Source organism: Lactuca sativa, chromosome 9 (assembly GCF_002870075.4).
Source record: "Lactuca sativa cultivar Salinas chromosome 9, Lsat_Salinas_v11, whole genome shotgun sequence".
In the NCBI taxonomy this organism is placed as follows: Eukaryota; Viridiplantae; Streptophyta; class Magnoliopsida; order Asterales; family Asteraceae; genus Lactuca; species Lactuca sativa.
Window position 1 is genome coordinate 158058438 of NC_056631.2, and position 27235 is coordinate 158085672.

Here is a 27235-nt window from a genome sequence, read left to right on the forward strand (position 1 = left end):
TAGCTCTCCTCTACAGTAGAAGTTTATTATCGAGCTCTGCTGAGGCGTAACTACTTTGAATCATTAAGCATTACTTGATTCTATATCGTGTTTATTGTGTTTGTTTGCTTTTGATGTTTTAACCTGTTGAAGATATAATCCATCTAAGAGTTTTTCAACTCAAAAATTGGTATCAGAGCAGGAGACTGTGTAATTTATACACATCTCTTCTGTTGAAGAAGATCTTGGGGTTGTTCCGCATTGATTGATATTGTTAGAGCCGTCATTAGCTGTTGACGTTGTTCTTTAATTATTCAATCTTACCCTAACGATATTTACAAGTCTGATCTTAAGTAGGTTTTTGAACAAAAATTGTCATGTCAATGGATGATTCTCAGTCAAACCCCATCAATATCTCCAACAACATAGGATTGACGACAAGGATTCCTATTTTGTACACTCAAGATTATGAGGTCTGAACGCATCACTTTGAAGACTACGTGATTGGTTCAGAAGACAATGGATATTTGATTTGGGAGGCGATAAAAGTTGGTCCATTTGCTCATTCAAGCACTTCAAGAATTGTCGAAACTCAAAAGGAGTACAATCAACTTGTTAATGATGTGAAAGACATACCCCAAGATGAGAAAGAGAAGTTTCAGTGCAACATCAAAGCCTTAAGGATGATTAGGTTTGCTTTACAATCGGACACGTTTCAATTGGTGAGTTCATACACAACAGCGAAGGAGATATGGGACAGATTGAAGGAACTATATTCCACAGATGAAGATCTTGAGCATTACATCCAAACTTTATTGCTCTCAAAATTTGGTGACTTTAAGCAGAAGCCTGAAGAGAAGCTTATTCAAGCTTTCGATCGCTTTAATCATCTCCTTAGTAAAATGATAAAGCATGGGATAGAAAGGAAAGTCATTGAACAAAAGGTCACATTTATGAATGGACTTAGAACCGAATGGATGGTTGTGGTGTTCATTATGAAGGCACACAAACAATTCAAGGCTTACTCTCTGGCAAATCTAGTGGGAATATTAAAGTCACATGAGAGTGAAATATCTAAAGAAACGAACGTGGTTTCTAGCATGGGGTCATTAGCTCTAATCTCCAAAGGAAAGAATGTTGTTGAAGAAGAAGAAGATTTAGATCTTTCTGAGTCTGATCTAACAAGTGAAGATTTTGCTTTGATGGTGTCCAATCCCAAGAAGTTCATCAAAAGAAGATTCCCAACCAACAAGAACCGAAATTGGAAGGGAAGCTACAATGCTGAAAAGGTGAAGGAGGAATCGAAGAGTGTTCCTCAGTCTGAAGAACCAAAGAAGGAAAAAACTTGGTGGTGACTCACGCTTTAACTGTCACTATTGTGGAGTCAAAAATCATTTTGCCAAAGATTGCATGTTAAGAAAGAAGTCTGAAAAGAATGAAGATGATGACTAGGAAGCGAGCCTCTTACGTCGATTGGATGAAATCAAGAAAAAGAAAGTTGGATCTCATAACACAATGAATGCTTTAATTGTAGGGAAATACTGTTGATGATGAATATGGCGGTGTTGAAGTTTGGTCGACTGATTTTGAAGATGAAGAAGTGAGGAAGCCCACTCATGGCAGGGCTTTGTTGGTGAAAGAAGAAAATGTTGCTGGAAAGTGTCTGATGGTAACTTCTGAGGTGTCATAAATGAGAGGTTATACCACTGATGGGGTCAAGATGAAGCAAAAAAGCGAGAAGACAGGTGTTTTGCAGCGAAACATGTCAGTGTGCAGATCAATGAATGCTAGGAGTTGATCAAGAAGGTACAATCTATTCTTGTTTCTTTAAATATCCCCATCACAAACTATGAAAAAGAACTAATTGGATTAAAATCTAAATTTTCGAGTATAAGTGGTAGTTTAACTCAAACACGTGTCACAAACTCTAACCTAACTGATCAAATCAGCAGGGTATCATCGAAGAGTGAGGAGAGGCGTATGTGGATAGAGCAAAAGGAGAAGGAGTTGATTAGGTCTAGGGATGAAACAATTTATTTGCAAAGAGATAATTTAATGCTTTTGAAACAACGAAATGTTTTTTTGTTTGATTGCTAAAATATTATATTCCAACATTACTCAATTACATCTTAATTGTGATATAGGAAAGAAGATACATCGTATGATTTTACCCTTCCTTGAGCTTAAGGAGGATGAAATTGATGTGGATGCATACAGCTGTGAAAACGTTATTTCTTCTGATGATATCTCTCCCTCTTAAAAAATTGGCCTTGACAAAATAGAGTCCTTCATAAAGTCAAAAGACCATAAGGACATGCTCAAAATTTTGTTGGATGAGAATGACAAATTAAAAATCAAAACCGGAACTATACAGAACTTTGACTCTTTGAATGCCAAATTGAATTCAGAAAACAAAATTGATATTGAAAACTCTTCTGAATTCAATGAGGATGATGATAAGAGTGTGGTATCTATAGAAGATGAGGTGGACTATTCTGAATTTGTCAAGAGCGAACCTGAAACCAATAAAAATCTTATTTCTGAAAACTCTGTTGAGTTCGCTCGCTCACGAAAAGACAAGACTAAAATTCTCAAGGAAAAGGCCATTGTATATCAAAAGATTCAAACAACTCCAAATCAAGTTTACACAGTTCAAGGAGTCACACAGCAACAGACAGCTGAACTAATGGCATTAGTAGAAGAAGATAATGTTGACGGTTGCGATGAATTTTTCTGGTCAGCGCCGATAGATAATGCCGATGAAACAGAAGGTCTATCTCAAAAAACATCATGGAGAGTGAAAGGTAGGTATGTGGCAGAACCACTTAATGATCTTACACGGTTTGATGTGCCAAGTACAAGTGGTACTAAAATTGACTTAGACGAACCAGTCAAGATGTCAGGCGAAACCTCTTCTCTAAAGAGCGAAAGTCATGCTCAAGTACCAAAGTGAAAGGCCAACATCCATAAAACTCCAAAACAAGTGTTAGAGAGAAAGCATCAATGAAATTTGAGATACAAGAAGAATCTCACTGAAAAGAAGCAGTTTTGGCGATCTCAAAATCCTAATTACGTTTGCTATGAAAAGGCTTCTGAGTCAAAAGAAGAAACAAAAACAAACTCAGCTTCTCATATTCCTCAGAGTCAATACGACCGTAAGAAGAGTTTCGGTCCTCAGAGTCAAGACAACCGAAAGAGGAGTTTCGGTCTTCAAAACCAAGATAACCGGAAATAGAGTTTCGGCCCACAAAGGCATAGCAACCAAAAGAGAAGTTTCAGTCATCTGATGGACGCTAACTGGAAAAGAAGTTTCGAACCTCAAGATGTGAGAAATGGTTTCGTTCCTAAATCAACCATTGAGATGAACCGGAAGGAAAGTAGTTTTGACCCTCAACCAAGTAACGGAATTGATCAAAAGCTTAATACTGCTCACAAATCTAATCTTTCTCACTCACTCACAGAATGATCGTAAAGGAAAAGAAAAGCCCTTTCAAGGAGTTGAAAAGATGAAGGTGTCTGAACCTAAATTGGAGAACCAAAAGATTGCTAATGTCAAATCCAAAACTGATCCTAAAATACTCAAATCTGATAAAATCAAAGTTTTAACCATAAAAAGAAAAGATGAAACAACACTAACAAAAAGAACCTTTCTTGTTGATGTATCTCTTACAATTCCCTGTTATTTAAAAGGCTCACACGGAAACAAGAAACTTTGGGTTCCTAAATTTGCTTGATTTTTGTAGGTTATGCATGACGAGAAATTTGATGATGAATGGTACATAGATAGTGGCTGCTCGCGTCACATGACAGGAAGAAAGGAGGAGCTGAGGGAATTTCGGTCTCTTCAAGATGGTGGATGTGTCATGTATGGTAATAATTCTTTTGGCACAATCAATGGCTATGGCATGATTACCAATGGTGATTTATCAATACGAAAATTGGCATACGTTGAAGGTCTACAAAACAACCTCATCAGTGTTTCTCAACTGGTGGTTGGTACCGGGTTAAAGATTTCGTTCGATGACGATGGCTCAGAGATTATTGAAAAGAAGATGAAAAATATTTTTCTGAAAACGAAGCAAAAAAGAGAGATGTACCCTTTGAATCTCAATCCCATACGAGGAAAACCAACAATTTGCTTGCTAACAAAGGCTCATTCAAACGAAAGTTGGCTTTGGTACTGAAGACTCTCCCATCTCAATTTTAAAGACATCAACAAACTGGTGCTTGGTGATCAAGTTCGAGGTCTTCCTATTCTGAAGTTCGATAAAGAACACATGTGTGCCGCATGTGAAATAGGAAAGCAAATTCGACAAAGTCATCCCTCTGGAATCAACACAAAAGTTATTGAACCACTCGAATTACTGCACATTGATTTATGTGGTCTTTCCTCAATTGAAAGCATTGGCTGTAACAAGTACATACTTGTCATAGTAAATGACTTTTCTCCGTTTACTTGGGTGTTCTTTTTAAAGCAGAAATCAGAGGCCACTCACAAATTTAAACTCTTTATCAAACAGATAGAAGTTCAACTACGAAAGGTAGTTCGCAACATCAAAAGCGACGACGGATTGGAGTTCAAGAACAAAGACCTTGAAGATTTTCTTGCAGAGAAGGGAACCACTCACAACTTCTCGGCTCCATATACTCCACAACAGAATGAGATTGTCGAAAGGCGAAACCGATCTCTATGTGAAGCAGCTCGAACCATGCTGAGCTTCGCTTCTCTACCTCTATACTTATGGGTTGACGCCATTGCTGCTGCGTGTTTTACACAGAACATATCTTATCTCAACAAACATTTCTCAATCACTCCCTATGAGATCTTGAACAACCGAAAGCCCAATGTAAAGTTTTTCCACGTGTTCGGTTCAAGATTCTTTATCTTCAATTCAAAGGAGCACCGAAACAAGTTTGATGTCAAACCAAACGAAGAAATCTTTCTGGGTTATTCCTTAACCTCCAAAGCATATAGAGTTCTCAACAAACACTCAAAGAAAATAGAGGAGACCTATTATGTTACCTTCGATGATAACTACATCAAGAAACTAAAGACAACCGAAGGCTTTGTGGAGGAAATATTTCCTATTTCTTGTCAAGTTACAGTACCCATTTCAAATCTCTTTGAGCAGTACATGTTGTTATTTGATGAATCAGAAACGGCCATTCACTCTGAATCTAAAGCTGCAGACAACAAGGTAGATCACCTGAAGAGGATAATCGATTACGCTACAAAGAAAATGGCAGGTGAACAACCACAAGCAACCGTACAGTCTAACTCAAGCGAACCTCCCAAAGACATTTGTTATGTTTAGGGGGAGGGTTCGTCTCCTCCAAATAACCAAGATTCATCATTCCATGGGGAGACTCCATCATCATCAACACCAACCGAAAGCCAAGCCCAGGGAAAGTGTTATGAGCCTGAACCGAAGGAAGTATCATCGTTCGAGGGGGGGATGCAAATTCAAACGATGATCATATTCAATCAGAACTCGAAGAAGAAGTGGATGCTGAATTGGATCCCTCTTATGATCCTAATTACCCACCACTCACCAAATGGACCAAAGATCATCCTCAAACAAAGATTATTGGTAAACCATCAGAAAAAGTTCTCACACGCACTCAACTGAAAGCGAAACAAACTGCACTATTCTCTAAAGTGGAATTGTGACAACCCAAAACTTTTCATTCTGTTCAACCATCCACTTCAATATGAGTTAAAACTATTTATACTAACTTTCAAACTTTTTGGAATAGGTTTAAGTGTTTTAAAGTTAGTGCTTCAAGAGATATCAGGAGAGTGGATACCCTAGGGTTTATTATGTAGCAATAAGTGCCCAAAACTTCAAGAGTTTTGAGTTTACGGTCCAAAATGGTATTGGGACCGTAAACCCAAATGACTATATAAGTGAGACTTAGTTATTTTATTCACTTTTTCACATTTCCAAAGACTAGGGCCATTTCTCTCTCAAGTATCATCCCGTTTTTCTTCAAGATCTTCAATTAGTAAGTGTTTCTAGCCCTATTATGATTAGATCAAGTGTTAAACATCAAGAAATCATTAAAATCCCCTAAGAACAAGGTGTTCACGACCCAAGATCTTCTTGGACCGTGAACACTAAAAGTGTGGCTTAAATGTGCCCAATGCCCCTCTAGACCTTTGAAACAAGCATAGAAACAACCCTTAACATGTTTAAACCTTAAGAGCATGAAGAAAACACCCAAATATCACAAGGAATTAGTGTTTACGGTCCAAGAATCTCCTTGGACCGTAAACCCTAAAAAGGGTGCTAAAAGTGTGCCAAAGTGCCCCTAAACTCTTGCCAAACCTTAGAAGCAAACATGGAACCTTCCTTTGATGTGTTTAGCACAAGAAAACCACAAAAATGTCCCATGTTTAGGCGTTTATGGTTTGGGGAGCTCCCAAAACCGTAAACACCCCAATGAGGGTTTTAATGCCCCATATTTCTTCCTTAAGCCAAGAAACTAGCCTAGACCTTTACCTAGAAGTGTTTAGGACTTGAAAACATCATTTGACCATAAACTCATGGGTTTACTATCGTAAACCCAAAGTCAAAAGGTCCAAAAACTAGAAACCCTATAAAGGGGTGATGTGTTGCCCTAAACACTTCCTAAAGGCTAAGACTTGAAGTTAGAATGCTTCAAAAGGACTTCTAGGACTTCAAACCACCATATGGTCAAAGTACCATGAGTTTACGACCGTAAACTCATGGGTTTACCACCGTAAACTCAAGAGGAGTTGGTTACAAAACCGTAAACACTAGTTAGTGCCATTTCACTTCCCTTTGTTGAATCACATGTGATTCCAACACTTAGCCAAGGTGTTTCCTAGTCCCGGAAGGTGTTATCTTTCATATAGTTGTTTATAAACACTATATTCATGTCAATATGTGTCCTTTTATATCATTTAGGACTTATTGTGTCTCGGGACTTCATTCGTGGAAATTCTCATCCGTATGCGCATACCCGTTTGAATCACCCATATCAGGTGAGTTCATACCCCGTAATGAATCTTTTAAACTATTTTAACTGTTTTAAGGGGGGGGGGGGGGGAATACAAGTTGAACACAATTATAATTGTGTAAATGTTTGTTATAAATATCTTTCAAAATGTTACTTATGTCATTTATAAGTTATCAATACATTTCAAAACTCTTTTAAAGGTTGTGTTACTTTATGGTTGTACAAAACTCCGTTTTTAAAGTATAAGCATAACCTGGTAGATAAATGAGTCTTGTCATTATCAGTACAGTTAGAACATTAGTAAACTATTATAGGTACAGTTTAGGAGAATGCCATTCATTACTTCTAGTACAATGAAGCACACAAAGAAACAATACCAGAACAGAACAAACAATGAAGAGAATCAAAGAATACCAGAACAGAACATAACAAACAAGTTAAGTTGCTATAGCATGATAATACACAAACACGATCTAATTATACCAATAAATCACTAACTCATTAGTGATAGTTATATTGGGTATACATGATCATATAACTTTAATGTGAATTACACGGCTTGCATGGATTTGTTGGGGTCACGTTCGGTTCCCTCAGTCTCTTTACATTGAGAGCATTTAGTAGGGGTTCTAGCTTTCACATTATGACCGTAATAAAACAAATATGTGTTTAGGTTAATAGTACCTCCGCATGTCATTATAAACGACATCAGTGTACTCACTTCTCCCATTACTTTTATAAAGTGTCGGTAACACTTGAAAGTTGATCTATTTTCTAGTCGAGATAGTTATAAACTAGGGAGAATATACTTCTACATTTGACAAAGGAACAGTCGGGTCTTGGTAGAAGGCTACTTTCAAAATAGTCGAGTCTTGGTAGAAGGATACTTTTAAAACAGTCGAGTCTTGGTAGAAGGTTACTTTTAAAAGTTAGGACCATAATGCTAACTTTATGATTCCTTAATGTATACACTATAGGATACATATATGCTAAGTAGATTCCGACAGCTAATAGGATGTGTGCTCTTCGCTGTAATTCCTGTTCCCGTTGGATGTGGGCTTACATCGAGGTCACCCAATCTATTATCTACCTGAATCTATATATATATATCTATGCTTAGTATACATTAAGTCATCGGGTACCAGGTATGGATCAGGTCATAGGACATAGAGTCAACGCACAGTTATTGTAGTACAAAACTTACTTTTCAAAGTCAGTACTTTTGGTATACAAAACTAGCGATTTCCCAGTTAAGGGCTTAATCCATTTTATTAAGCCTGTACAGTTTTAAAGACTTTAAGTGAGTTAACTCTACAACACCTCAGTTTATACACCATGTTTATATATAAAACTAATATCCGACAGATAGCTAAATGTGTGTTTTCCCCCGACGTCCTGTTCCCGTTGGATGTGGGCTTAGAGCAGATTCCCCCAATTAACTATCTATCCGATATCGGATTATATATAGCGGTATAAACAAAGCTATTACAAAAGTAATCACCGTAATCAATATTTTACTATAAGAAATATAGGTTTTCTTAAAATAACTCTCCATTAGATATAAAGGAACCATTACAAATAACTCCATGGGTAACAAGTGAATACACCAAGGTTATATATGACAACGATCTAACAACCAATGGAATGTGTGCTATCCGCCTTACATGCTGTACCCCGTTAGGTTGTGAGTTGAGGGAAGATGCGCACAATCGATTGTTTATTTACTCCAAGTATATATAACTTGTACCCACTTAGTACGCATAGAAAGGCTTGTAGTGTCATTTTACTTAACTTCCATTAAAGTAGGAAATATAGGATTTTCTAGAGGAACAGGCGAACTTTTCAAAACAGAACTTACAGCTTACATCACTTTACATATACATATTCAACCACATTTTACAGCTTACTCACATCACTAAAATCTTATGAACTCACCAGCTTAATTGTTGATCGACTCTTTCAAATAACTTGTATTCTCAGGAGACTATTAGACAGGTGCTCGTGCTGGGAATTCAGAAGATGGAGCATTTTAGCTTCAAGTCTTGTTTTGTTATTTATTTATGACTTCTATGTTTTGTGAGCACATACATTGTAAACACTTTCTTTCTAAATGAAATGGTTGTTCATTACTTGCTTACCATATACATATCTCGTGATACTTGACATGACGTCCTCCACCCCCGAACGTTTCCGCCGTTCCGGTTTTGGGGTGTGACAGGAATTTTGCATGTTTAATTCGTTCGTCTCCAAGGTTGAACCAAAGACAATCAACACTGCACTCGATCATTCTAATTGGGTATAGGCCATGCAGGACGAACTCAATGAGTTTGAGCAAAACAAAGTGTGGAGAATCATTCCAACTCCAAAGGATGCTTCTATGGGTGGACTTAAGTGGGTTTTTAGGAACAAGATGGACAAGGAAGGAAACGTAATTCGCAACAAGACAAGATTGGTTGTGAAAGGTTATTGTCAAGAAGAAGGCATTGATTACGAAGAGACCTTCGCTCACGTAGCTAGGCTGGAGTCAGCTCGTATTTTTCATGCCTATGTTGTACACAAGAACTTTAAAGTATACCAAATGGATGTGAAGTGTGCCTTCTTAAATGGAGAACTAAAAGAGACGGTGTATGTAGAGCAACCACCGGGTTTCGTGAACGAGAAGAATCCAGGTCATTACCACATTCTGGACAAGGCAGTCTATGGTCTCAAGCAAGCACCAAGGGCATGGTATGAAACTTTGACTAGATTTCTTAAAATGTCCAAGTTTAAACAAGGTTCGGTTGACCCAACCTTCTTTCGAAAGAAAAAGGGTGACCACCTTATGATAGTTCAAATTTATGTTGATGACATCATCTTCAGCTCCACAAATCCTAGCTTAACATCTGAATTTAGGAAGTTGATGGAGACAAAATTTTAAATGAGCTCAATGGGTCCGATTAACTTTTTCCTTGGCTTGAATATTAGACAGGGTCCTGAAGGTATTTTTATTAATCAAGAGGCTTACACGAAGACCTTGTTGGCCAAGTTTGGAATGTTGGGAGATTCAAAATTGATGGTTCCTATAGCGTTTGGCACAAAGTTAACACCTTCTCTAGACAAAACGGCTGCTGACATGACCCTCTATCGTCAAATGATAGGGTCGCTAATGTATCTAACAGCAAGTCGACCATACATAATGTTTTCTGTTTGCTATTGTGCTAGGTTTTAAACTAATCCACGCGAACCTCACCTGCTAGCAATGAAGAATATCTTTCGATACTTGAAGCGAACTTCTTTTCTCGGTCTATAGTACCCAGCCAAGTCAGGGTTCTTTGTCCAAGCATTCTCAGATGCTGATCTTGGAGGATGTGGACTAGACTGAAAGAGTACCACAGGAGGATGCCAATTTTTGGATGGCAAACTGGTTAGCTAGCAGTCAAAGAAACAAACCTGTGTCTCACTCTCAACGGTCGAAGCAGAATACATAGCTGCAGCATCGTGCACCTCTTAAGTCATATGGATACAAATTCAACTTCGAGACTATGGTCTGAACATGAAGAAAATCCCACTATATTGTGACTCAGAGAGCGCAATTAGGATTTTTCATAACCCAGTTCAACACTTAAAGATGAAACACATAGCACTGAGGTACCAATTCATCAAAGATCATGTGGAAGACGGTAGGGATGTCAACGGGGGCAAACGGGACGGGGATTGCATCCCCCGCCCCCGCCCCCAAAATTTTCCCGTTCCCCAGCCCCCGCCCCCGCCCCCGAAATCTCCATCCTTTCCACCCCCGCCCCTGCCCCCGAATTCCCCTTTTGACCCCCGCCCCCGCCCCCGTTCCCCCGCCCCCGATTGATTTTGGGCTAACTTATTTTGGGCTAAAATAAGTTCTTGTTTGGGATAAAAGAAACTATTTTTTGGGTAACAAATAGATATTTATAACATAATTTCACATGTTACAAACAACTTAAAAACATGTTTTTTTGTTGAATTTTTATACGTAAAAATCGTTTTATTGTTTATTATATTTATATAATCAATATATGTCAATTTATATAATTTATTAACGGGGCCCCCACGGGGGTTTCGGGACGGGACTACCAACCCCCGCCCCACCCCCGAAATTAAAACGGGGGTTATTCTTGCCCCCGCCCCGCCCCCATCCCCGTTTTTTTTTCAACAAATGCCCCCATACGGGACGGGGCCCCCACGGGATCGGGGTCCCACGGGACTTTTTGGCATCCCTAGAAGACGGTAATGTGGAAATTCATTTTGTTAGGACTACTGATCAATTGGCAGACATCTTTACTAAAGCCTTGCCTGAAGCTAGTTTTAATAAAATCCTACAAGGCTTAGAATGATGGAAGTTGAATATGCACCAAAGTCACTTTCGCCTCAATAAAACTTGGAAGCGAAATAGAGCGAACGCTCGGTCCATTTCGGGTTCGGTTCTTTTGGGATCCGAAATGAACCGAACGCTCGGTCTATTTCATGTTCGGTCTTATTGGACTCGGTTCGCTTCTCTATTTTCAAGTGACGGTTTCAGTTGTATAGTTTGTACATCCTCTTTTCTTATAATTTATTTTATGGTTTTCCTTTGTTTTCATAAAATCCAAAAAAAAAGTTTTATTTCTTTTTTAGAAAATCTTTTAAAATCCAAAAATATTTTTTTATTTATATTTTTATTTCTTTTCAGAAAACATAAACCATAACTCAAAATATTTTTTCTTTATTTTAAATTATTTAGTCTTTATCTCATCAATGTATATGGAAAATTCTTAATGATGGAGCTGGGACAGGTATAATTCTTTATCTTTATATTAGCTAAGTGTCCCTAGAAGCATGCGGTTGTATGTTGACCCAAGCCTCTAAAGATTTTGAGTGAAGCCTTAATGACTTGATTTACACCAATCATGTCTTCCCAATTAGGCTGCCAAACTCACTCTCATCATGAGCTACCTAACTCTACTCTAACATGAGTTAGGAGTTTCTTCTGCTTGTTCCTACTTTATAGAAAAGGTACATTCATTCTTTAACTCACTTAATCTTATTCTCCATTGATCATTCATTTCATAATTGTAATCCTTGAGACTCTCAGCACTACCACTGAGGTTTATGGTTACACAACTTTTGTGTTTATGATCTTAGTTTCGTGTCACTAAGTGCTAAGTGAAACCAAAAATTCAATACATGTAATGCACTGACGGTGAACAAATAAATGTTCTAGCTTTCACCTTGAATTAACGAAACCACTTGATAGATCCTTATGAAAATGTCTTTCACCAAGATTTTTCTTCCAAAGGATCCAGATTTATTTTTTTGAGATTTCCAATTAATAAATATCAACAAGTCACTAAATATGCTACTAACCTACATGTTTAACAGGCCACACCGGTCTCACAAGTACTTAGTTCTATTCTGATCTTATGTCTAGTATCGGAATCTAGAATTGAAGTGAAACCCACCCTTAATAGCCTTATATGTAAAAGATGCCTTTCAATACTTCTCAACAAGTACTTGATCGCAATTCAACGGGAATCCACACAAGCACTTTGAAGTATCTCTTGACTTTCAAGGAAGAGATTCGTGCCCAGGATCCACTGCTTTATGTCTTAAATGACATCACAAAATCCCACAAATAGTTAGATTTATTTCTTTATCTTTGACACTATCTTGTACGAAAATCTTGTATTTTCCACAATGTCTTGGTTGGTTATTCACAAGATATTCATAAATATACAGCTTCAGTTCCTAACGATATACTGTAGTTATTTTCAAATGAAGGGATGCATAAATATAATGCCTTTGGTACTAATGGTGATAAAGGTTCCATTAAAGGATCAAAGGGTGAGTCAGCAGGAAGTCTAAACGATTAGGGATTTGAAAAAAGGATATGTATGGAAAGGCGCGTGCTTCTGAACCGTTATCCACTATTGCGTCATCTACTGCTTTATCGGGGTTGCTAGTTGTCAAATCACGCCTTTTTTGGCGACGTTTCCCAAATTAGTGGAATCATTACTCCAGATTTCTCTCTCTCCACTAAATTGTATATAAGGATTTTGCTAACCGGGATCTTACTATTTACCCTTCTTCAACTCTCTCAAGCAAAAACACGATCATTGTTCATCTTCTTCTTCTTCAAGCTCCACCAATGGCAGAATCTTCCTCTATTCAAGAAACCACTGGACGTTCCACTCTTCTCGCAATCAAGGCCAACCAGAACCTATTGATCGATCTTCCACTGTTTCTCTACGATACTTACATGTATCAAGTGGTGGAATGTCTAAAATATTCCCCACTCGTCAAGGCTCTCTCAACGGTGGAAGTCGTACCAATGGTTTGCCTCTCCCAACTTTATTCCACTGTTATGTACGAAAAAGGTGCAGAGAAGATTTACTTCGACATTCTCAACCAAAAAGCTTCGATCTCCAAGAGTTGATTTTGCTCGTTGCTAGGGCTTCCTTCTGACGAATCCATGGTGAACCATGATTCCATCTCCACCGGTCAACTTTTCTCTATGTTCTACAACATGGGGTACATTGAAACCCTAACTAATGTGACCAAGTTCAAGAAATCATGCCTTCCTCCTCAATGGAATGGTCTCTTCACCCTTCTTTTCAAAGGGCTTTCTAAACGCATTGCTGGATCTGATGGTGCTAGCAAGTCTTTCATGACTCTGCTTTATGGATTGTACACGGTATCAACCTAGATTATGGTTTGGTTCTATGGATTCAGCTTGTCCAAATTTTGTCATCTGATTCTCGCTAAACAGAAGTTTCTTGTGCCCGGTTATGGACTATTATCACTCAATGGATTATGGATCGTTATCACGTTCCTATCAAGGTAGACTCACTTCTCTCCTCCATTGCTACCTTTCATACCACCAACATCGTTGTCACTTATCCGTCGAAGTTTCACTTTGTTGGCTCAATTCCTGAGGCAATGTATGCCTATGTGTCCCCTGCGATCAAGATTATTCAGGAGTACAAGAAGCTCTCCTCTTCTGGTCCAAGGGAACTTTCTCCTAAAATGATTAAATCTCTTGAGGAAGCAGACAAACCTGCTAAGCGGGGCAAGTAGCAAGAAGCGAAAAAGGGGGAAAAAGGAGGTCCCGTATCAAAGCTTCAAACTCCAAGGAAGCGAAAATCTGAGAAGGCAACACCTTCCCAGCCCAAGCAGAAGAAGACCAAGAAACCTGCTCGGAAGGTTATTCTTCAATCATCAAGCGACTCAGACTCCGAGTACATACCTACTAGTCATAAACACCCCATTCCTAGCGAATTAGATAGCGAAAGCTCAGATGATGAAGGTTCGACTCGTGGTGGTACCCCACCTCGTTCCCCTACACCAGAGGTACATGTTCACTCCAAAGTACCTTCTCATCCACCTGTTTCCATTTCTATTTCCTTACCTCCTACTTTCCCTATCATCACATCACAACCTTCCTCTACCATTCCCATTCCTACAGCTATTTTCTCTGAAGCTACAACTACAACCACCATTGGAGTTCAAACCAACGTATCTGATACCGGGGTTCGTTCTTCACCACCCTAAACCCCTGTAACCACCAAACCTCTATCTCCTATCCAATCAACAGAAACCAATACCGTTCTTGGTGGTGAGGACTTGGAGTTTGATTCTACTTACTTCAGTCCTTATCGTGTCCAAAGCGATGATGATGAAGATGCTCCTCTTACGAAGCGACATCTCAAGGTTGTGACTGATAAGATTGATCAGTTACTTTCTTCATCCACTGCTGGTACTTATTCAAAAGCTGCTCTCAAAGCTTTGTTCTCTTCCATAGTCAAAGAACATGATACCTCAATCTCAAATGCTGCAAAGGCTATTACCGACTCTACCTCCCAATGCCAGAAAGATTCGCTTGCTGTTGAAACCTCAATAAAAGACCGCAAGGATGCGAGTGTAAAAGTCGAAAAACTAATATCAGAGGCTCGACTATTTTTGGATTCCTTGCAAGCAGCTGCTCAGAAAAATGCACAAACAATGAACGCATCTGTTGACACTCTCACACGTTCACTGGAGGCAGAGATGACACAACTTGAAGTGGCTCGAAAATCTATTGAAGCTGCTAACGAAGAGATTCATACTAAAGTTGATACTCGTTTAAATCAGCTTGAGGCCGAGCTTGCAGTCGAAAACAAAATAATGGATGATCTGGACAAGCGAACTTCTCAGCTCAAAATTCAGAATTTAAAGCTCCGGACCGCAACTAAAGACCTTGAAGATTTAAAGTCTGAACGAGAGGTGATTCGAAGCTCTGTGGGTGATGTCAATTCAATCTTGTTGCATCTCCTGGACGCCCATGACTCCATTTTGACTATCTCCATTCGATGTCACTTAGCTGAGAAGCTACGTCCTGCTTTGGATATTTTAAGTAGGATTGAGGGTGTTTCAGACACTAGTGTTCTTCCAAAAAAAGGGGGAGAAAAGATTCCTCAAGGCAAGGCTGACATGGCTCAACCTCAACCCCCTCCAGAACCAAAAGCTACTATTGGACCGAAGGATAATGTAGCTTCGGTCAGTCATAGGGAAAATAAAAAGAAGAAGATTGGAGAAGACAATGTAGATGAAGATGATGAAATTGAAGACATCATGAAAGGGAATCCTTCTAAACCTAATCAGAAATTCAAGCCTTATGATCAAGAGATCCAGGAGAAGATGAATCTTTTGGAGAAAGAGTTGAAAGAAAAAGAACTCTTAGAGAAAAAGAAGTCCAATGTTTCCGGAATGGACCATTGAATCGCTTCAGAGGTAAGTCACTAATGAACCGAGTACTCACCGGCTTGAACCTATTATGTCGTTCAACCTTGAGAACTCAAAGGATGCTTAATTCGATATGTAAATCACCCGAAAGGCATTTATCTTCCATTGCTTTGTCTCAATCGCTGTCGTTCCCTCTCCAGACCTGAAGGTAGATCGGGATTTATTGGAGTTTTATCTAGAGTCTGGTCAGCCACAATACTTGACATGGAGCCCAAAGAAGATTACAACAGTCAAGGTATTCAAGCCCTCTTCGGCTGGGAAATTTGTTAATGTTAAATACAAAGTAACTTGAGGCTCGGATAGCTCGGTCCATATTATTTCCCTGGCTGATCTACCGAACTTGAACCTGTATGACTGGATACTCCTCAACAATATTTTGTTATCCAATCCTCAGGAGTATCATCCGATCATTGATCACGTCAAGCGAATGCTAGTTTGTTACATTCACGAAGTAGCAAAGATGGATCAAGAAATCACATCTGCCATTCACAAGCGAACTACGGTGAAACCAATTGGAAGAACTGGCAATGTGAATGCGATGATCAAGGGCAAGATCGATCGTAAGTTTCATACAGTGATGTTCATTAGGGGCGAAGGTCAAAAATGCCTGTTCGCTCTTATTGACAAGCACCTGTTCTCTATTGCTTGCTTGGATCACATTTTGGAGATCATACAAAGATGTAATCAGAACAGTGAAGCTGATAAGAAGTTGTTCACCGATATGCTTTGTTGGTACATTCAGTTTCGGCAGACACTTCTTGTGATTATCCCTCAGTTGTTCAAGGTTGTGAAGCAGGTCAAGGTCACTCAACCAAAGTAGTCTCCTGCCTTATTTGACGCAAAGGGGGAGATTGTTGGGTCTAAATGTGTTGCGTCATTGGGCTCGTTCCTTATCCCAGTTTTGTTATCCGGTTTGGGCCTATCCAACCCTGATTGTTTTATTAGGGTTTAGTATTTAAGTTCCATGCATGCATCCTTAGTAGACATTGCTTTAACTATTATTCTGATTATTGTACTACAAACCCTAGCTCGCCTCTACAGTGGAAGTTCCTTATCGAGCTCTGCTGAGGCGTGACTACTTTGAATCATTAAGCATTACTTGATTCTATATCGTGTTTATTGTGTTTGTTTGTTTTTGATGTTTTAACATGTTGAATATCTAATCAATATAAGAGTTTTTCGACTCAACAATTTACATCATTTTCCTCATTTCTATTCCATTTCAAGACTATAAACCCGAATTATCTCTCATGTATCATAAGATCTTCTTCCCGATCTTCTAAAAATGTAAGAATTCTTTCCTTGGATTTGTGTTACATCTCTTTATCTAGTGATTGTACATGATTTCATCCATGAAATCTCTTCATTTTGATAGATCTTCAAGTGTTCTTTATTTCACCAAGAACACCAAGAACACACACTAGTGTTCTTGGACCTTAAACACCCTTACAAGCTTCTTATAAGTAAGTACACTTCCCTTATCTTGTTATATGGTTGATTCACTTGTTAAACAACTAGAAAACATCAAGAAAATCAAGAACATAAGGTGTTTACGGCCAAGGCAATCACCTTGAGCCGTAAACCCTAATTTGTGGTGTATTTGTGCCACCACTCCTTCCTAAGGCTTAGACTTGAACCTAGAACACTTCCTAATGACTTGTAAGACCTTAAAACACAATTTGGTACAAAATACCATGAGTTTACGGCCGTAAAATCATGTGGTCGTGAACCCCTTGGCTGTAAACTCATGTGATACATCCATGTTCGCCGTAAACTCCTTTGTGAGGCCATACGTCCCTTATATGCAATCATATGTGGTTTAACACTTCATAACAAGTGTTACCTAGTCCCTAAGTTTGTTCCATTTCCTTATTAGATGTTATAAACACTAATTAGATACATATATGTGTCATTATATGATAAATAGGATTTGTGTGTGTGCTCAAGTCTTCACTTGACACTTAGCATCCTATACCACTCGATCATTCAAACCACTCACTACAAGTGAGTTCATACCCCTTAATCTACCTTTTAAATGATTTTAAATGCTATTATGGGGGGGGGGTACAAGTTGAAACATTATAGTTATTATATTAATCACATGCGATTAATAACTAACAAACAAAAGGATTTACTATACTTTTAGCTGTTTTATCAAACAAACTACTTCAAAATGTTTATCAAACTCTTTTACACGTTAAACTCTTTATCAAACTTGTTTCTATATGCCAAACTGCTTTTAAATCATTTTATAAAATGACTTCAAGTCATCAATATTAATTTAAACTCTTCAAAAGGTATTAAAAAACTTCTTTTTAAACTTATATATATTCTCAAAACCATGTCTAATGCATATATAGTTATATAAGTAACATATGAAGGACTTAGGACTGATAACTCACTTTATTTCTTGTTCCTCATTTGGTGTTGGACTTAGAGTACCCGGTTGTTTGTCTGAGTGTCGTTTGATCCTTAGTTATATATTATGTATATATGTATAAGACATAAAAGGCTTTTATCTCAGTTCAATACATTCAGTATACAAACAATTCTACTAGTAAACTATATTAGGTATAGTTTAGGAAGATACTACTCATTACTTCTAGTACAATGAAGCATACAAAGAGTCAGTTCATACATGAGTGAATACTTACTATATGAGAAACAGAACATACTATATGAGAAACATAACATACTATATGAGAAACAGAACATACTATATGAGAAACAGAGCATACTATATGAGAAACAAAGAGAACATACTACATACTAGACTGAGAGAACATGCATTACTCTAGTACATACAATACATATACAAGTATACTATAACATAAATGTGAACCATCGTTCAGGGCATGGCATCACTGCCATGGCTCGATTTGTATCCAGAGTCTCATGGAGGGAGAGAGTGAATTTGTGTATAGATCTATACTGGATTGACTATCCTACACCTTGCTCTTCACTATAGTGGGACTTGCAAGTCTACGGGTGCCAAATGTCATTTCTTCCGACGTCTGTTATCGTCTTGTTATTAGTTGATAGTATGGTGCAATCGTTTCACATTATACCTTAAATAACAATTGGTTTAAGGTAGTTAATACAACAGTAGTTACTATAAGACAACACTACAGTACTTTATTATTTCCCCATTGCATTCACATTGTGATCTTCTCACATAAAGGGTAGTGTAAAAACTATATTTTTGGTTAATGATAGTCACACTTGGAAAAATACACACTCTTAAAAGAAACAAACATACAAAACATTTGATGCCTTGGTAGAAGGCTACGTTTAGTAGAAAATATAGGATTTTCTTGGAAGATACAAACATTTACTACAAACAAACTTATACATCAAACTCTTACAAACATTTTTCATACAAACAATGACACTAAAATGCTTATGAACTCACCAACTTAAAAGCTGATAAACTCTTTCAAAATAACTTGTATTCTCAGGTCATTAGTAGACAGGTACCGATGCCAGGTTTTGAGAAGATGGAGCTCGTTCAAGACTCATCTCTTATTTTGATTTACATTTTTGGTATCTTATAAACTTCACATAACACACTTGTATTAAATTATATTATTAATGCAATGGATGATGTTGTTGCTTGTTTACTACTATGCTTTCTTGTGATACTGTACATGACGTCCTCCACCCCCGAACGTTTCCGTCGTTCCGGTTTTGGGGTGTAACATTATGATATATAAATATTTGGACTTAAATATTTTTAAATCCTTAATTATATTTTTTGTGATTCAAAATTAAATGATTCAAAATATATAATGATCCATATTTTTTTTGAACAAAAATTATATTTAATTGAACATATTATTGATCCAAAATCATATGATTCAAAAATGATCTGATTCAAAATTGTAGCACCTGGTTCTTAGTACGTATTCTTTTATTAATTCTTTAAAATGTTTTGCATTTTGGCCTTGGACTTGGCGAGTTGAAGGACCGACTCGCCGAGTAGAAGCGGGATGAGACGCAAGGTTTAAGCAGTGGACTCGACGAGTAGGGTCCAGGACTCGGCGAGTAGGCCCTGTTTGGAAAAAAAAACCCTAACCCGAGGGTTTGCACCCTATTTAAACACCTTAACTCGGCCTCCTTCGTCCCATTTTCTCCCAGAAGACCCCCATAGCAAACCCTAGCCGTTATTGAAGCAACCTAAGGCATTTGGAGTGATTTTGGTGCTTTTGTGATCCAAGGAAGGAAGGAAAAGCTTGAAGGATCAAGAGGAGGCTAGAAGGATCCGATTTTGAGCATCATTTGCAGTTTACAGAAGGTATAAAGTCTATACCTTGTTTGTTCTTTTGATAGATCCCATTTTGTGGAGTTCTAGAGCTTGTCTAAGCCATTTTGGTCACCAACCATGATCGCAAGCATGGTTAAGGGTGGATGTTTCAGATCTAGGTCCTTAGAGGGGTTACAAGGTAGAAAGGAGTGGCTCTTGCACTCAAAGGAAGGCCCCATGCATTGTAAGAGGTTGTTTTAGGACCTTTTGAGCTCAAAGTCCCATGCAAGCACGTAAAGGTTGACACTTGACATGCTAGATCGATTGTAGAAGCATGGATCTATCTTTTGATCAAGGGTTATACATCATAAATCGAAGATTTAGTGAGAGGATGTGACCGACACGACGAGTCCACTCTTGGACTCGGCGAGTCCAAGGTTTCTGTCTCATATCAGTTGAGAGTCATAAGGACCCAGTTGAGCATGGAAAGGTTTTAAGAGGGGTCCCGGGGAGTGACCCAACGTTCTGGACTAAGCCATTGTTCTGGAAGTTCATGGGACTCGGCGAGTCCAAGGCAATCTTCTTAAGGATGAAGATGAACTCGACGAGTTGTTCATCCAACTCGGCCAGTCAAGGACAGGACCTGTGTATCAGTTGAAGATGAACTTGACGAGTTGTTCATACAACTCGCGAGTCGGATGAGGATTCAGTCGCTGTTCATTAAGAAGGAAAACTCGTCGAGTAATCGCCTAAATCGACGAGTGGAGACGGGTATACAGACAAATGGAAGGATAGGGACTCGGCGAGTTGGCAAGCCAACTCGGCGAGTCAGGTCAACTAGAAGTTGACTTTGACTTTGATTTGGTCAGGGGTAAAATGGTCATTCTACCCTAAGAACAGTTAGCAGTGTACGACTAAGTGTTTTGTGGGAATTATAACCGGAGGATTTCCGGAGCAGCATCGACAGCAGTTAGAGGATTCCCGCACAGATCAGCAGCTACTATGAGGTGAGTTACCTTCCAGTAGCGGTGGGTCTACGACCACAATGCCGGCCCAACAGTAGGAATTGTATGTTAGAAGATTGTCTTTGTGATACCATCTAGTATTGCTACTACCTGATATGTTATATGCTGTCATGATATGTTATGTGTGATAGTAGTAGAGTTCGATTGTTAGGACCGAAGGGTGGGTCAGACACCCCAGATATGTCTGATAGTATATGATGATATGTTTATATGCTAGCATGATATGTTATATGTGATAGTGGTAGTAGGAGGGGAATAGTCCCCATGTTCGGTTGTTAGGACCGAAGGGTAGTTCGGATACCCTAGATATATATGATAGTATGTTTATGTTATGATATATGTGATAGCAGCAGTAGGGGTGGATTAGTCCCCGATGGTCGGTTGTTAGGACCAACGGGTAGTTCGGCACCCCAGAATGGCTCGACATGGGTAGGTCAGCACCCCAGAATGGCTTGACATGGGTAGGTCGGCACCCCTGAATGGACGTATGGGTAGGTCGGCACCCCAGAATTGCCCGACAGTATGTATGCTATGTGATTGTATGGTATGTGGTATAATGGGGTAATTCACTAAGTTTCATGCTTATAGTTTACAGTTTTGGTTTCAGGTACCTCTTCAGCGAAGGGGAAGGAGCTGGCGCGGTAGCGGCACATCATACACACACTCTTTGTTTTCCGCACTATGAGTTATTCTGGGATTTGTACTCTGACATTATTATGTTTTTACGATTCAGTTTTCAGATACGAGACATGTTTTTATTAAATGATATGATCGGATGATATTTTGTTACAAATGTTTTTCAAATCACTTAATCAAAAATGAAATTTTTGGACGTGAAAATTGGGTCGTTACAAAAATACTATCATTCAACATAATTTGATTTAAAATTTTATCATCCAAAAATAATACGAATAAAAAAAGTATGAACGGAAAATATTATGATCTTTAATATTCTTCTTAATTAAAATTTATAATTGTTAATCATTAAAAAATCAAACCGATACTTAGTTTAAAAAATCAAAACAATAAACAAAAATAAACAAAAATACTAGTATCTTCAAGTATATAGTAAAAATATTTTAAAAAAAATAAAAAAATATAACACGAAAAATAAATATTTTTTAAAACCAAAAAAAAAATGAAAATTAAAATTAAAAACTTTAAAACTAAGCATATATTTGTTTAAAAATTTATTTTATTTTTTGATTTTTTATTTAAAAATTATAAAAAATGATTTTTAAAAATAAATAAATAATAAAATAATGTGTGTGTATATATATATATATATATATATATATATATATATATATATATATATATATATATATATATATATATATTAGATGTCTACCCCTACAAAACGACTGCGATAAATTCTTTTGGCAAATAATTTTCTTACGGGGAAGTAAATATTATATTTTTTAGTAGTTATTATGTAATAAAAAATTACAACTTTTCAATAAAATATTTATGTTTAGATGATATATTTATATTATTTTATATAGTTTATATAAATTAATTAACATGAGTGTCTAATTTAAGAAAAGTAAATCTTCCCTAATAAATGAAAATAATTTTGCCAATTGTCAATCTCTAATGAGTTTTGACATTTATCATTTTATGGTATTTTTGAAATAAATGTTATTCACTTGTCAATTTCTGATTTGTTTCGAATTTTAAAGTTAAAGTCATATACTTATATATGTAAAGTATTGAATATAATATATATGAAATTAAATTGCAATGAATACCTTCCTTACTTTTCTTATTTTAAAGTTTTACATTAAAAAATATTTGCTGCTTACACTTTAATGTTTCATTTTTTTTCAAATTAACTCGTATAATAAACGAGTCTCACACTTAGTTAATTTATATACATAAATTTAATATTTTAAAATTATCATTGTACTTCAAATTTTTGACAAGTACTAATGATTTATATATGTATAATTAATTTGTTCAAAAACATTGTATCTTATACTACTTAAAATTCAAAATATAACTAATATCAACAATTGTTTAATAATAATTGCTTCCCGCCGACTCCAGGAGGTTGTTGAGGCTCGGCCCTTCTTTTTAATATTAGATTGTATTAATTTTCTAGTTAAATGAAGTATTGTTTTGTCAAGTATGACCATTTTTAATTCAATATGTATCAGAATTGAGAATTATAGTGCCTGCAAGATAGTTTGTAAGGGATTGGTAATCTAATAGTTTTAAATTTACTATTTTCATATTGAATTATTGTTTCTTAATTATGTTTATATTTAAATTACTGTTGCTTATTAGTTTTATGTTTGAATCTTAACGATGAAGTGAATTTAAATAAAATGATGATTTATTTTGAAGTTTCTAAACCGTAGATACCGATAGACCTGACAATTCGTATATTCGTGTCATGAAAACGTGTTAGCCACGAATTTGACACGATACGATTACACGATGAGAAATAAGCTTTATCTCATTTTTTAAGATGTATTCGTGTCGTGTATTCATGTTGTGTCGTGTCTCTCACAGATTCGTGTCTTCGTGTCTGAAATTGTCAGGTCTAATATCGCACCGTACCGTATAATGCGGTTTATGACTTTTAAGATGTGGTTTGCGATTTTTATTTTTCGTAAACCACATTATACGGTACAGTTTGCTGTTTTGACTATAAACCGTATCATACCGCACCGCGCACACCTTTTTTTATATATGTATATGTGTTTTACACCAAATCATTACTTAAAAAATGCTAATACCCCTTTTTAATTTTTTTAATTTTAAACTACAAAAGAAAACGGTAAACAAGCATTACATTTGGATTCTACGGTAGTTTGTGAACTTATCTTTTATCAAAATAATTATTTTGCGTGGTAAAGAAATTTTACAAAGGCTATATGTTTAATATTAGATCATTTTGTTTGTTCTTTGTTGAGAAAAGAAACTTCCTAAAAAGAGTTTCTAGGCTTGTTTTCATATATTGTGCATCGACTAATCTTTACTGGGACCCATACTTTTGTCAATTTACACTTTCGGTTTTCATGAAAAGTATACCCCGTCCCCTGCATCCTACTCTATATAAATATAGATCCATAGACTGAGATATCAACACACACTCTGATTTAAACAACAATCACTTACAAATATACGACTTCCTCTCGTGTTAAACCACATACATCTCGATCATGGTCGACGCTTCTTCTGTTACCGATGAACCAGAGGTTTGTTTACTGTTATATTTTATTTATGTATTTGAACAAATCATTTTAGTCTCTATACATTCAAAATTGTTTAATGGAACATATGATGATGTTTTGTGTCTATAACATAATTGATGCATGATTTCTAAAACTGAAACGTGTTTCTCCATAAGAAATGTGACATGATGAGTTGAGAATTGATTTGGTTGTAGTATTTTTTTTGTCTTTGTTGCAAAAGGTTCAGAGCGAACAAGAGAAGTTGAAGCACTTGGAATTCGTGGAAGTTGCATTAGTGCAAGCAATTCTTTATGCATCAAAAGCTTATGATTTTGCTAAGGACAAAACCGGGCCTTTGAAACCTGGCGTGGAGACACTAGAGACTCATGTCAAGACTGTTGTTGGCCCTGCTTATGAAAAGCTCCAGGATTACCCTGTTGTGGCTCTCAAGTTTGTTGATCGTAAGGTCAGTTTTATTTTCTTTCTCTTTAATTTCCTCTATGCTTTATTATAGTAATTATTTTTCCATGAGATTGGTTTTTTCTTTGTTAAAAACCGCGAAATTATAGTTTTGTTATTTTCTTGTTTGGTGTAAGTAACTAATGCTAGTAAAAATATTTTTAAGAAACTTTTTACCCAACTAATCCATGTGGTTCATCATTCATGAAAATCCTTTTTCACCGGGAACCATGAAAATTTTATAACATCAGTTTATTTAATGCATGTCATAAACAATATGTTTTATTCTGTCTGTCTGGTCTTATTTAAGATTGACCGTTAGACAAACCCTTTGAGGTATGAAATTAAGAAGGTTGAGAATTATAGGTTTAATTAATCACACATACATACCCATACATATGAGAAACGTGCTTTACTAAACTTTTACACATGGTTTTCAAGTAAGAAACCTTTTTTGATACAAGTTTTATGTAAAGCAAATTTGACAAAAAAAAATGTCACCGAAAAATTTCTTAAAGGTGGTAGGTTAGGAAAAAGAAAAAGATAAAGTGCGCAATATTTGGATTTTCACTTTTGTAAAATTAAAAGAATTGTTTGACTATATATATATATATATATATATATATATATATATATATATATATATATAATAAAATTTGTAATATTTTTTGCATTAAGACTTTGCTCTCGATAATTCTTCGGTGCAAAACATGTGATTATAATTTTTCTTCCATATCTGCCCCCGTGGTACGTATAACCTGTTAATTCATGCATGCATGTCTAATTGGTGCATTGATGATGATACATGCATGATTTCAGGTTGACGAGTCTGTTACCCAAATAGATGGTGTGATGCCTCCATATGTGAAGGGTTTAACAACTACAACCAAAGGCCTTCTAGTCAAGGTGGATCCAGTCGCTGAGGGATACGCTTCTTCAGCTTGGAAAACCCTAAATTACCTTCCATTTGTGACTACAGTAGCTAAGGCGATTGCACCATCAGCAACTTTAATTACTGAGAAGTACAACCAGACTGCCCAACAAACATCATCATTTCTGCCATTGGTGCCCACTGAGAAGATTTCTAGGGTATTTGCCATTCCTTCAGACACAAAACCAGAAGAACCGGTGGAGGAGGTCCCACGTGGAGAGGAAGAAGTTGCGGAGGAGGTTGTGGCCGCAGGGGAGGAAGTTGCAGAGCCTGCTGCTGCTGGAGATGAAGAAGTTGTGGAGGCTTAGGAGCAATGATTAACATTAATGTCTATGGTGTTGGGGTTTTGTTTATCTTGTAAGGTGGAATTATAATATTGTGGTTTATGTGGCGTTATTTATTTTTTGTATGATGTATACATGAAGTCGTACGACATTAGTATTGGGATCTGGATTTGTATTAGTGTTGGGCTCTGGATTTGTATGTTCAAGAGCCCATTTATATTATAAAAAAAAACTTATATTATTTTCAAGTGTTGATTATTTATTTTAAATTTGCTTATGCTTGTAATTTTAGTATCATCGGAAGTCTCAAATGTCTTAAGTTTTCTTTCTTTAGCCACTCTTATTGTATGTAGCAGTATTTTATTTTCAAATCGAGAAATTAAATATTTTCTCATGCCTTCTTCCTATTTACCTTTTCAGGTTGAGAGTTTAAATTCTCTGTTGACATATATATGGAACAATTTAAGTGTAGTTTAGTATATTTTTCATTTTAAAAAATAAAAAAATAAATAAGACTTTTCTACAAACCATCATCGCTTTGAAAAACACTCTTATTTTAAAACATATTTTATTATATTATACTATATACTAAATTCAAACTTCTTATATGAATAGTAATGTTTTTTTTATTTTTAGATTTTTACCACAAAAGTTTTAGATTTAGATAGATCTAGTCCCTGTAGTTTTTAATTTATAAAAATGGTACATGTACAACTTCTTTTTTAACAAAAATGTTCCATATGTCAAATATTTTTCTATGTTGGCATGTTTGCCTCCTGTGTAGAAAACAATTTAAAAAAAAACTATCCTCGTGATTTATAGAAATGCCATTGTGAATTTTTTTATAGAAACTGTCAATATATTTAAAAAATTACAAAAATTGTTCCCGTAATTTACAAAAAATATCATTGTGTAATTTTTTTACAGAAAGGGTCTCTTTGTTTAAAAAAAATACAAAAATAGAATTATAAGTTTGGTCACTACACTTTCCTACGTCGGTAATACACTTTCCTACGTCGGCAAGTATTGGTGCCCCCAAACAGTGCACACAAAATAATAAAACGATTAATAGTAGTACTTTCCTTTTGCGTGACTAGAAAATAGTAAGCAAAAAGTTTTTTATGTCTCTCGCGAAGCGGTGAGGGACCACTTTCTAGTTTATATAATATTTTTAATTCTTTTATTACATAATAATCTCGTGTGCTTCCCCACTAAAATAGGATCTCCCTTGTCGTTTACATCATCGTATGTCACTTCTACCCTCTTTTTTCGTTCTCCTTTAGCCAGAGAAACCCCTAAACAAACCTCAAACTTTGGCAACATGCATGCCAAAGAAATCATCTTCGTTTTTTCTCCTTCAAAACTTATAAAGTCTAATC

The 27235-nt window shown here is 36.6% G+C and overlaps 1 protein-coding gene across 1 annotated transcript; it reads left to right on the forward strand.

Annotated features, from left to right (window-relative positions):
• The first annotated feature begins 24083 nt into the window (after positions 1-24083).
• On the forward strand, positions 24084-26097 carry LOC111895554 (small rubber particle protein). The gene is made up of 3 exons (XM_023891640.2): positions 24084-24206; positions 24424-24648; positions 25461-26097. Exons 1-3 carry the CDS (start codon positions 24171-24173, stop codon positions 25878-25880), a joined length of 681 nt encoding a protein of 226 aa, XP_023747408.1. The 5' UTR covers positions 24084-24170; the 3' UTR covers positions 25881-26097.
• Positions 26098-27235: the final 1138 nt, after the last annotated feature.

Excerpts from the sequence above, each read along its gene's own strand:
- LOC111895554 (XM_023891640.2), top strand. The coding sequence starts at position 24,171 with ATGGTCGACGCTTCTTCTGTTACCGATGAACCAGAG. Across the intron at positions 24,207-24,423 it reads CTGTTACCGATGAACCAGAG|GTTCAGAGCGAACAAGAGAA; the intron begins GTTTGTTTACTG and ends TTGTTGCAAAAG. Across the intron at positions 24,649-25,460 it reads TCAAGTTTGTTGATCGTAAG|GTTGACGAGTCTGTTACCCA; the intron begins GTCAGTTTTATT and ends GCATGATTTCAG.